We start from the raw sequence: 12,814 nt of genomic DNA on the forward strand, positions 1-12,814 counted from the left end.
CTGCCGGGCTGTGAGCCCCCCACCCCTGGCGCGTCACGGTCTTCACGCCATGGGCAGCGCCCACCCTCGCTCTTGGCTGCGGCTCCGACCTCGGCCCCAGCCGCGGCCCGAGCTCTGCGCGCTCCTGTTCTTCCTCCTGTTGCTGGCTGCTGCCGTGCCCAGGTGAGCCCTCACCTCACGCCCCGCCCTCCTGGGAGCCGGGACCCCCGAAGGCAGAGGTCTCTGATGCTCCAGCTGGGGCGTGGGGCCCTGGGAGGAGGGAGGGACAGGAGTGTAGGGGAGTGCTGGAGTCCAACAAGACAGCGCCCTCAAAAGAGAGGGGTGGACTATGACAGGGAATGGGGAGTCCAGGGAGACAGGACAATGCAGAGAGTGATGGTAAGTCAGAGGGGAGGTGTCTGGGGATGGGGTGTGCCAGTCTGGAGTCTCTGCCACACTTGTAGAAAGCCCTCTCCCACCCAGGAGAAAGCTCAAACTGCTATGTTCCACCTTAGTGGTTGCCCCCAAGGAAGAGCAGGGGTTGGGAGCTGGAGGGGAGTAGCCCAGGTGGGGTCAGTGACAGACTGCAGCCAAAAGGACTCTTGGTGTGTGCATGTGTGTGACTGAGTGAGCCCTGCCAGCTGTGTTGGTAAACAGCATCTGTCTCTGTGTATGTGTGTGAGTGTGAGAGCTCATGGGTCAATGTATGCTAAGATGACCTTGTGTGTAAAGGTGACTGTCTTTGATTACATGTGTGAGTCTGTCTGTAACTCTGATGAAGTGTGAGTTTATAAATGTTCCTGGGTTTGTGTGTACACCACAGTGTGCACCTAAGTGTGTCTGCGTGAATGTGACTGAAAACATGCCTTCGGGAGTGGGCTGCTGAGGGTCTCTGCATATGTGGGCCTCTGTGCCTGGGGAAGAACATATGAACCACTGTGTGTGCAAGCACACCAGATGTGTATGCATTTGCACATGTTCATCTGTGTGAGTGTGTGCTTGGACGGGTTATTTTGGAGGGAGTGATGGTGAGCAGGTCAAGGACTAGAGAATGCTTTGGGGATGCATGATGGGCTCACCCCTCAGAGGCAGGGCTTGGAAAAGAGAAAGACCATGGCCTTAGGGACAGTGTGTGCTGTTTAATGGGGCCAGGTAACTCTGCCACCTTGGCCCCCGCTTGGCTTTCCTAACACAAAATACTCCTGCTCCACATGCCTGCAGGTCAGCACCCAACGACATCCTGGGCCTTCGCCTGCCCCCAGAGCCTGTGCTCAACGCCAACACAGTGTGCCTGACATTGCCGGGCCTGAGCCGGCGGCAGATGGAAGTGTGTGTGCGCCACCCTGATGTGGCTGCCTCCGCCATCCAGGGCATCCAGATTGCCATCCATGAGTGCCAGCACCAGTTCCGTGACCAACGCTGGAACTGCTCCAGCCTTGAGACCCGAAACAAGATCCCCTACGAGAGTCCCATCTTCAGCAGAGGTAGCCACCCCCTCCCACTTCTCTGCCAGCACCCCCACCCCAGAACCTGTCCACCAGCCAGCCCCCAACTCATTTTCTTAAGCTGGAAGCCCACTTCCCATCATGTGCTCATTGGCCAGCCATGCTGCTCTCCTGCCTCTGTCTGGCCTCATAGGGCCAGGCTTATGGGGATGATGCAGCTCCAGGCTGAGCTGTGTGGGATGAGGATGGCAGGTCTCATGCCTGAGAGTGCAGGACCCCTGGGTTCCCTTGCCCTTAGTTGATGTCACAAATCTCAGGCCCAGGAAATATTTGTTAACTGTCACTTGCCTCAATTTACCCTCTACTTAGTAAACAGCTTTTAGGATGGAGAGCCTGTGATAAAGCTCCCAGAAACAGCACTAAGAGGGAAGGAAGAAGGCTAGGGACTTTCTGCCAAATGGTGCAGGTGGGGAAAGCCTGGGCAGGTAGAAGGTCTGTGCTTCTGCAGAAGCTCTTACCGGTGGGGTACATAGCCAGCCTCTGTATCATCCTTAACGCCCCGGAAAACCTCTCTTACCCAGGAGCTATGGGTGTGTACCTGCCGGTGTGCAGCCTGCCAACCCCTCTATCCCTCACAGCTCAGACAAGCCCTAGCCCACTCCTGGTCCCCCTTGACCGGGATTTCTGGGTGATCCAGGGCCCAGCCCAACAATCCTGAGAGTGGCTCAGGCTGGAGATATGGCACGAGGGTTTGGTCACTCATCTCCTTCACATTCACCTCCTGGCTCATATCTTAAGCCTTAACTCAGGTCTTTTGGGAAAATGGGAGGTTCTGTCTTTCCTATGGGGCAAGCAAGGTACAAATCTGTCTTCCTAGTTGCCAGGGTGGAATAGTGTGGGGACCCTGGGGACCCTTCTTGGGACTTACCCAATCCTCAGTTGACAGTGGAGGAGGGGGGGTACCCACATAATGTTATGACCTTGGAGCCTGAGGCCTCTGGGGGAGTCAGACTCCAGCATACCCCAGCTGCAGAAAGACCCCAGAAAGCCACGGTCTTTCTCTTTCCACCAGGACTCCACTTGCAATCCCTGGGCCCCCAAGTCAGGGACCAGCCCAGCCCCCGAACTCCCGCCCGCCCGGCCTCCGTTCGCTCTCCCTCCTCCCTCCCCCGTGAGCCCCGGGCGCTGTTTCTGTTTCTGCGCGGCCGAGCCCAGCCCGACGCGTGTGGCGGCATGCAGCCGCGAACTAATCCCCGCGGGCCGCGGCCGACGGCTGCCGGCCCCAGCCGCGCTGCGCTCAAAGCGGGCGCCCCCCACCTCCGTCCCGCGCTCTCGCCCCCTCCCACCCAGCCGCGGCCCGCGCCCCTCCGGCCGTCCAAGTCCCGCTGCCCCCGGACCGCGGCTGGCGGGCCCGCGCCCCTTCCCGTCCCCGCCGCCCCACGCGCGGGCACGAAACGACGGGCCTCTGCCGTTCATGCCCCGGCCGAGCCTGGCCCACGCCCACCCTCGGTTTGCTAGGTCACCCGCGCTCCCGGCAGCCCCATTTTCCCTCTAAAGCTCCCGGGTGCTCGCGGTGAGGACACGGTAGCCCTCGCTTCGGGTTTCCCTTCCTCGGAGCTCGGGAAGGCGCTGAGGTTCTCACCCCTGCAGCTTGGGATGAGATAAGGAAGACCGGCTGTTCGTCTTCTCCCCGGCCTCAGCGTCCCCTCTGGTCCTCCTGTCCCATCTAGAGTGGGTGGACCCAAGTGTCCTGATGGTTGCGCCCCGCTCCTCCCGTGCAGACTGGTGGAGGACGTGGGGGGCTTTGACGCTTGGGGGTGAGTTCGGAGTCGCGGAACTGCGCGGGGTTGGCGTGGCGCCAGGTGTTCCCGAGTTCACCTACAGTTTAATAAGCGGGAGGTGAGCAGGGGGGATGGGTGGGGGAGAGGTGAGGAGTGGAGGGGGAGACTTGCTGGGGCTGGCCGTGCGGCGGCGCGGTGCCCAGCGCGGGGAGGGGGCGGGACAGCGGCTTTTGGGCTTGGGGTTGGGGGGCTGGGCTCCTTTGGCCTTGGAACACCGCCCTACTTCTATGGCTTTTGCCCCTCTTCTTGCGACACCTCATTTTTACCTCTCTCTCCTCGGAGTGGACTCTGGGCTTCTAGAAAGGGACTGCCACCCTCCCTCCACGGGGCCACCACCGTGCCGCTTCTTCACTCCACATCTAGGGTCACCTTTCTCCTTTCTACAGTGTCACATCCAGGGCCTTCCGGGCCCATCGTTTTGAGCACTAGCTAAACTTGAATCCCATTACGTCCCTGTTGGTGGAAGCCAGTTCCTGGCCTGGGTCCCTCTCCCAGTTTCCCTTATTTTCAAGCCATGTAGGGTCCATGGTGGAGTCAGGAAGCCTCAGTTTCCCCATGTTGAATATCAGAAGCTTCTTCTGACCTGGGCTGCCAATGGGGTTCTCTTAAATGAATTCTGCCATGCTTAAAATGCAGAGACTGCTGGAAGGAGGTGGTCCCTTAGGCCTTCCATACCTGTGCTGTTATGTCATCTACTTGTCCTGACACCTTCCCTCAGATGGGGTGTGCTGGGGGGATGGGGTTCTGATGTAGGAGGGAGAGGGAAGTGATGCTTGAACCCCGGAGTGGGCAAGTCTGGGAAGGCAGGCTATATAATAGGGCTCTACCAAGTCAGGAAGAGGGCATATGGGAATGCCAGAGCCTGGAGGGTGGGGCACAGAGATGGGGACCTCCTGGGGACTAGAGAATCAGGGAAAAGCTTTGGGAGGACCCCAAGCTCACGCTGGCTCATTGGTGCCAAGGGCATTGGTTTCCCTAGCTTTTTTGTACTGAGGCCCCAGGCAGTTGGTGGCTGGGCAGAATGCCAGACAGAACATCTGCTGGGGGAGATCTTTTCATTTTGGGGAATGAGAACTCCCCCATTTCTCACTCTGGATGGGGGTACCAGAGGGAGGTTTAGGAAGGAGTTGTTTGGAACTGGATTTGGGCATGGAATAAGAGGGGATGAGAAATCTGGAAGAAACTTTAGAGGAAAGTGTGATAGATTTGCAAAGCAGGTCCCAGGAACTCCACCCAGTTTAGGTACTGCCCTCCTTAAGGCCAACACCTTAAGGAGGATGGAAAGTGGTGGCACGGGGCCTTGCAGCAAGCCAGACTCCCAGCCTGAGGAAGCCAGCAGTTTGAATTTTCAGCCACTGCTTTCCAAGGGCCTGGCACTTTCTTCTCCTACCCATCTTCTGACAGTCATCCTCAGAGGGAATTCGTTTTATGCCCAAGCCTCCAGGGTGTGAGGTATGTGGTGGCACTCAGATGGGGAAACGGAAGCATAGGCAATCATATCCCAGGACCATTTAAGGTCCCATTATTCTAATGGAACCCTATAAATTAGCCAACATATATTAATCACTGGCTGTGTGTCAGGCACGGTTCTATAGTACTTTATATATGCTTTAGGATCCCCTAACAGTCCCCATGCTGTCCTATTATTATCCTTATTTTACAAAAGAAGCTAAGAGAGGTTAAATAACTTGCTATAGTAACCCAGCTTGTAAGTGGAAAAGCCCAGATTCAAATGCAGGCTAGCTGACCTGCCACACTGCCTCCCAAACCACAAGGCCATTTCAGACTCCCACCATGTGCCCGGAGGTGAGCTGGTGCAGTAGGCGAGTGCTCCAGAAAATGAAACTGGCATACAAACACACACACACACACACACACACACACGCATACACACACACATCCCTACTCATGTTTGTGCAATGCATAGCTCCATTTGGTGTCACGCCTAAGTGTTCCCACATGCACAGAACTCTATCTCAGAGCAGGCATAGGAGCACGCACAGATTATTTGCACGGAAGGAATGGAGACCAGACTTCTCTCCTTCCCTCCCTCTTATTCAAATGGGTTCAAGTGTCTCTAACCCCTCATGGTCCTACCGACTCCCAGATTCCCTCTCCTTCACATACTCCTCTGCCCTCCACCTCCTCCCCCAGCCCCTTCCTGGCCCTTCTCTGTGGCCTGCAGCAGCAGCTGACTCCACTTAGATGCTGGCAGTCTCTGTCCCAGATCAAAGGCAGGGCGGCTAATTGTGCGTCTTAACGAGTTCCCCCATCCCCATGCTCGGGGCAGCCCAGCTGGCCAAGGCCCCACCCCTCCTCTCCTCCTCCAGCTGGCCAGATGGCACAGTCCCTGCGTCTGCACAGACGTTCGAGGCCAGGACCGAAACTGGGGCCCTAAACAGGAGCTGGGGGCAGACCCAGTGGGCTGGACCTCTCTGAGGCCTGGTGTTTGGAGCAGAAGGTGGCTTGGTCATCCCCACACATGGTTGTGACAGCTGTCAGAGGCTAAGGAGTGGAAGGGCTGCACTGCACGGTGGGCAGTAGGGGTGTTCTCTGCAGGCTGCGGACTACTTTTCTCGAGTCTTCTAGGCTGTCCTTGAATGTGACAGCACCTGGAAGATGGTGGTTGGCTCTGCACATCTGGACCAGCCTCTTGCTCTTTCTTGGAGCCATGTGTGGGTGGGGCCATATGGACTGGGAATTGGATTACCTGGGTTTCTTTCTCAACAGTAGGACTCCCCTAGAGGTAAATGCCCTTAAGCAGGAAGTTGCCTCGTCTGGGAACTAGGAGAGCTGGAGCTGATTCCAGCTCCATTACCCCTGTGACCTTGGGCTTCCCTCTTTTGCGTAAATGAAGGTGGGGTGGAGGGAGATGATTTCTGGGACCAGGACCACCTCTGGAGGTGAGTATTCCAGTTTGTCCTAGTAGCAAGCTGATGCCTCCCCACAATGAAGAAAGTGTTCAAAGTTCCACAGATAAGGAAACCGAGGCACAGAGAAATTAAGTCACTTGGCCAAGATCACAACACCTAGTAAGTGATTAGAGTCAAGATGTAGACCCAGGCAATCTGGTTCCGTAATCCATACTCTTAACTACTAAACAGCTCATCCATTTTTTTTGCATGGGCAGGCACGAACCTGGTCTCCAGCATGGCAGGCAAGAACTCTGCCACTGAGCCACCATGGCCTGCCCCAGCAGTTCATCTTTTGTTGTTAGGCAGGGTGAGGGGGATAGGGCCCTGTGATACAGGGGGCGAGGATTTGAGGTAAGATTGGGCCAGGGTCTCTGTCCAGCCATGGCTAGGTGTCCGGGGTCTGGAAGGCCTCTAAGAGCATGTCCTCCAAGTCTTTGATGCTGGGGTGGAAAGATCCAGAATTTCTGCTTCCTATAAATCTCAGGCCTTTCCCAAGGCCACCAGCCTTCTGCCAGGGTTTGGGTTTTCCCCACAGGGGCCCACGGCACAGATGGATTCTCCTCATTGTGTGGTGGCTGTCCTTGCTCCTGGTTTCTCCCACTGCCTGCTCTCTCCTAGGGGTCCAGAGGCTGGTCCGAGACTTGTATGCAAGTCTGCTCCTAGCTAGTCCTTTCTCAGATGCATGATAGGCAAAAAGTAGCCTGCAGATCTGAGATTCTCCTCTGCAAATAGACCTCCTTCTACCACAGGCTCAGGCCCATAGGGTCTTCCCAGAGTATGGCTCAGGGTGGAAGCACCAAGGAGGAAAACAGTGTAGACACGTCAGCGACCAGGCCAGCTCAGGCCGGAGAGCAGCTGGAGACTCCAAGTGGAGTCCGCGTGCTTGCTGATCTCTTTGGGAGCATATCTTGTTTTAGCTTGTCTCTCCCTCTCAGCTTCCAATACTCCTATATGCCAGACCCTGTACAGGGCACTGGGGTCACCTCCGGCATCCCTCAAATGACTTCTTCAACTGACCACAGGCAGGGTGGCTGGGTGATGCCCTTTTCTGAACAGATCTCCAAGGCTGTCCTTGTCGACAGGGAAGGGAAAAGTTGTACTGGCTCCATTTCTCTTTTTCTCCAGTCTGGCCCTCAGGGATGGTCCTGTCGAGGGCCTGACGGGATGGCGCACACCAGACAGGCAACTTGGGGCACTGAACTTTAGACTATTTCCTTTACTTACCCTTCTGCCCAGTAACATCTCCTGGGACCTGGAATTCCATCACCAGTAACTTATTCTTTAGGTTAAATTTTGCCTTCTTTTTACAGGTTTCTTTTAAAATCGCAAATATTGTTGTGAGAGGTAATAGATGAAGTCCCTGCTCTTAGCAAGAATGTGCTTACCACATACTTTCTGTCCAACAGGAAAGACTAGACACAGATATTCCAAGGTGGCTAGGGGTGAAGGACAAGGGGGTGCAAAAAGAAGAGAGGTGAGGGGAGACCTGTGTACAGAACACCTGCCCCACCTTTACTCTGTGTCCTTGTATCAGAACCTCTCCCATACCATGCCTCAGTTTCCCCTTCTGTAAGAAGGCTGGGTAGGGGGAGGGGATAATGAGGCTCCTACAGCGCCTAAGTGTTCTGGATCTCCACCCGCAGGGTTCCGAGAGAGCGCCTTCGCCTATGCCATCGCGGCAGCCGGAGTGGTGCACGCCGTGTCCAACGCATGCGCCCTGGGCAAACTGCGAGCGTGTGGCTGCGACGCGTCCCGGCGCGGGGACGAGGAGGCCTTCCGCCGCAAGTTGCACCGCCTGCAGTTGGACGCGCTGCAGCGGGGCAAGGGCCTGAGCCACGGGGTCCCCGAGCACCCGGCCCTGCCCCCTTCCAGCCCGGGTCTGCAGGACTCCTGGGAGTGGGGCGGCTGCAGCCCCGATGTGGGCTTCGGGGAGCGTTTCTCTAAGGACTTTCTGGACTCTCGGGAGCCCCACCGAGACATCCACGCCCGCATGAGGCTCCACAACAACCGAGTCGGGAGACAGGTGAGAGCCGGGCTGCTCGGCCCGACCCGAAGCCCTCCTTCTTGGCCTACCTCTCCTTCTGGGACTGCACTGCTTCTTGCTTCTCAGCTCTTTTCTCATTGTCCCTCTCCACAATAATTCTGTCAACAAACATGTGTTGGCCACCTACTGTGTGCTGGGCACTGGACCAGGCCTGGAGATACAGGAAGAAACCACCTCTGCCCTGAATTAGCTCACTGTCCTCTGAGAAACATGCTGCTCCTGTTTCCTTGGGCAATAAATGGAGAGGGCACAGGGGGCAGGACCCCAGGGGCCTAGGCCTGGCTCTGCCACTCTCTCTAGGCGTCAGTGACCTCCCTTACAGAGAATGAAGGTTGAATGACATCATTTGTAAGGGCTTCTCTGGCTGTAATGTTCTATGGTACTGTGATCTCTGCTGCTGTACTGCTAACCCCACCCCCCACCTGTAGTTTTTCTGTAGAGGGATGAGGGATTCTTTCAATGTGAAGGGGTTGAGGTCCCCAGGGACCATTGTATTACTCTGTCTGGTTGCCTTCCTCCTTTCTCCTCTGCTCTCAGATGTTCATAACTACTTCAAAGGCAGTTATAAATTTTTTTAAGAAAGAAAAAAAAATTTTAAAGGGGGAAAAAATAATAACCTGTATTTAGTGAGTGCTTACTATGTACCAGGCACTGTCCTAAATCCTCTACTACAGTCCAGCCTGTTAGTCTTCCAAGTACCCTTGGGAGGTACTATTTTTAGCCTCTTGTTAAGATACAGAAATTGTTGCACAGAAAAACTAAGAAGCTTGTAGAGTTGACCCTATGATGCCTCATTGGCCTGCAGGGTAACTCAGCACCCTCCTTTCCTGGTTCTTCAGCCTCCATCCCTTCTCTCTGTCCTGCTCAGGCCATGCTCCTGGTTTCCTCTCCCTCTGGTGGGCCCCTTCTCTATCTCTCTCCACTTTCTTCTGGCCTCTCAGCCCAGGCAAGCTCACCTTCTCCCTCCATGTAGATTCGGAGCTGATTCAGCATTTCTCCACCTGACTTAGAGGTGGGTAAACTGAGGCACACCCACCCTCAGATCATGACTAGCTCCCACTCAGCCCTGCCCTGTCCATACAGCTCTTTTCCCAAGCTTTGACACAATCCCAGCCCATACCAATGGTGCCTCCTCCTCGTTAAACGGGTTAATTAATGGCTGCTGCCTGTGGGAAGCAGATGTTCTGGAGCTGTTGGCCTGGGAGACATGGGGCTGGTTCCCACGTGATGCTGACACCCTAGGTTGCACATATAAGCTGTGTGAGCCCTTTAAGACTTGCCCCTCTCTGTGTGCCTCTCCACCTGTATGTCCCCTACATCATTGCTCTCCCTGTCTGAGGGTAGGTTTTTGGAGTGAATTAGGGGAAAGGAGGATGTAAACTTCCTAATGAGTTTCTGGTGAGGGTAATGTCCAGGGCTTTTTTTGGGAGGACTCTAGAGGAGGCTGAGAGCTGGGGTGAGGTGGTTGGTGTGGGGGGTGGTTTGTGTTCCTATAGCCACCTCCCTTGGAGGCTCAGGAGCCTCTCTTCCCACTTCCATTGGGCTGGGAGCCCAGCTCTCTGGGTTCCATTCTGGGTCTGTAGAAATGTAAAGACTTTGACCCCTGTTGGTGCTCATTTTTTCTTAGGAAGTATGGTGGCACTCAGCATAGAGCAGAATAACCCCAGCCACAGAATTGGAGGGGAGGGTGTGTGTCTCTCCAGCCACTGTCCTTTTCCTTAGGCTCCCTGCAAAGGGCTGCAGGACCCCAGGAAGCCACCTGAGGGCTGGAAGGAGAGAGAATTTCCCTGAGGATCTGGGATTCCCCTTCAGGAAACAAGAGCAGGCTTGGGTGGCAGGGGAGAGCCTTTAGCCACAATGCCCTCCTGCAGCTGCTGGGAAGGCGGGGCAGGAAGGGAGGGGGGCAGTGAGGAGAGAATTCCCCCAGGGCTTGGCCTGGTGGGAGATGAATGGGGAAGCAGCAGGGGAACCGGCAGAGGATTTCTCCTGGCTCCCGGATTTGGGAATTCTGGATGCCCCGCTTCCGGCTTCAGTTTTTGCCACTGTACGTTGGGAATTGGTTTTAAACGCCTCCGAGCGTTCGAGGAAGGCAGCGGGGCGGGCCGCAGGCACCTCCCTTCACCGTGCCCTCCTCCGCAGGCGGTGATGGAGAATATGCGGCGGAAGTGCAAGTGCCACGGCACGTCAGGCAGCTGCCAGCTCAAGACGTGCTGGCAAGTGACTCCCGAGTTCCGCGCCGTGGGGGCGCTGCTGCGCAGCCGCTTCCACCGCGCCACGCTCATCCGGCCGCACAACCGCAACGGCGGGCAGCTGGAGCCTGGCCCCGCGGGGGCACCTTCGCCGGTCCCCGGCGCTCCTGGGCCGCGCCGCCGAGCCAGCCTCGCGGACCTGGTCTATTTCGAGAAGTCGCCCGACTTCTGCGAGCGCGAGCCGCGGCTGGATTCTGCGGGCACCGTGGGCCGCCTGTGCAACAAGAGCAGCGCGGGCCCCGACGGCTGCGGCAGCATGTGCTGCGGCCGGGGCCACAACATCCTGCGCCAGACGCGCAGCGAGCGCTGCCACTGCCGCTTCCACTGGTGTTGCTTCGTGGTCTGCGAGGAGTGCCGCATCACCGAGTGGGTCAGCGTCTGCAAGTGAGCACCCCACGGCCCCCCGGGGATCTGAGGAAGGCTCCCTTCCCTCAGCCCGGACCTCCGCAGCTTTGATCTCGCCAGTGGCTCTTGGAAGAGGAGGTTAGACCAGATGATCTAATAGGAACCTCCCGGCTCTGAGGGTCGTCAAGTCTACAATCACAGGACATTCCAATCCAGGCTCGTCTGGACCCCACCACTCACTTCTGTGGGCTCCAGGCCTGATTTGTGTCCCCCCAACCACCCACCCAAGTACAGAGAGCTCAGTTGGGCTGGGGATTACAGGCAGCCCCTGGGCCTGTCTCCTTTCATCCCATCTCTCCCTCCCCTTGAGTGGGAGGGAGTGGAAGCTGTGGCAGGGAAAGGAGGATCAAAGAGAAGAAATGGGCATAATTGAGCTGAAGTGATTCTATAAAGGCCTCAGACACTCCTCCCCCACCAGCCTCTGCCCCTCATCATTCATTCAACAGATATTTATTTTGCACTCTTTTTTGTGGTCTGACACTGCAGGGGATGAAGGGCACAGGGGATACAGATGTGCATAAGAGGGATATAGCTCCTGGCCTCTTTGAGTTTACATTCTGGCTGGGGGAGATGAACAATAAACAAATAAATGCACAAGGTCATTTAAGGGAGCGCTATGTGCTGCGAAGGAAGTAAAGTAGGGTATTGGGTGTGGAGTGCTTTTGGGGGAGTAGAGGTTATTTAGATAAAGCCATTGATCAGGGGAGGTCTCTCTGGGTGGGGTGATACTAGATCCAATGAGGAGAGCCATGCACAAATCAAGGGTAAAGGCTTTCCAGGTACAGGCTCTGTAAATGCAAAAGATTTGAGGTGGGAAAGTGCTCTGCGAAGAGACCAGTGTGCTTGGAGAGAAGAAATCAAGGAGCAGATTATTAGGAAAGAAGCTCAGAGGGTGGGCAAGGGCCCTATCATGTGTCTTTCTAGGCCAAGGTAAGGAGTTGGGACCTTATTTAAGATGAATGGGAACCATTTATGGTCTGATTTCCTCATGGAGACACTTTCTCTGGCTGCTTCTGGGGAGCTGGCTGAAAAGGGACCAAGTGACAGCAGTGAGGCCACTTAGGAAGTCACAGTTATCTTCCAGGACATGGAGTCTGGAGTAGGACGAAGGCAGAGAAGATGTTGAGAAGGGCTGGATCTGGGGCCTCTTGGTGCCAGAGCCCAAGCCGCCCACCTTGTGCCTGAGTCCTCTGCCACAAGCCAGGACGAGTGGCGGTGCCCAGCAGCACCCGCCAGCAGACACAGGAGATCACTCTGAGAGGAATAATCCTGGGCAAGACTCGGCTCAACCCAGCCCAGCGCCCCAGGGAGCAGGTGGGGCCAGGAGGTGCGGCAGGGAGGAGGGGGGCGGAGGAGGACCGGGAGACTCACTGTCTGGGTTCTGGTCTCTCTGAGTCCAAGCAAGGGAGGTAGGGTATGCAAGCAAGACTGGGGAGGAGGGGCATCCTTCCTGGGCCTCTTGGGCCCCCAGATCCCCAGCTCAGTGGGCCCCTTGGCAGGTCATAACTCCCCTCTTCCACTGGTGAGCACACTGCTGAGCTGGCAGTTTAGATCCACTGTTGCATTCTCCTTGGCTTTCAGATCTGATGTTTTTCTGGAACAGGCCCTCAAGGAGGAAGGCAGAGGGGAATAAGGTGGGGTCAGGATCTAAGGAAAAGAATACTTGGTCTACTTTATCCAGGCCTCCTGCTGCTCATACCTGGTGATTCTGTTGTCGGACTCAGTTTACCCCAGAATGGTACCTCTTTGTTTATGAATCAGACAACAATGAAGTTTTGCTCCTTTCCCCAATTGCCAGGCTGCACCAATGCTCCGTATCTTACTAACCCATACCTCTCTACCCCTGGGTGATTCACCCTGGAAGACCCAGCAGCTGGGAGATTTGCCCCACTAGCGTGCCCTCAGCCTCCTCCCCTCCAGTTGCCTGTGTCCCAGC

At 56.1% G+C, this 12,814-nt stretch overlaps 1 protein-coding gene across 1 annotated transcript; it reads left to right on the forward strand.

Annotated features, from left to right (window-relative positions):
* Positions 1 to 49: 49 nt before the first annotated feature.
* On the forward strand, positions 50 to 11,480 carry WNT10A (Wnt family member 10A). Its single transcript, XM_077152036.1, has 4 exons — positions 50 to 162; positions 1,201 to 1,463; positions 7,824 to 8,203; positions 10,364 to 11,480. Exons 1-4 carry the CDS (start codon positions 50 to 52, stop codon positions 10,859 to 10,861), a joined length of 1,254 nt encoding a protein of 417 aa, XP_077008151.1. The 3' UTR covers positions 10,862 to 11,480.
* Positions 11,481 to 12,814: the final 1,334 nt, after the last annotated feature.

The sequence above is a fragment of the Tamandua tetradactyla genome, chromosome 3, assembly GCF_023851605.1.
Source record: "Tamandua tetradactyla isolate mTamTet1 chromosome 3, mTamTet1.pri, whole genome shotgun sequence".
NCBI lineage: Eukaryota > Metazoa > Chordata > Mammalia > Pilosa > Myrmecophagidae > Tamandua > Tamandua tetradactyla.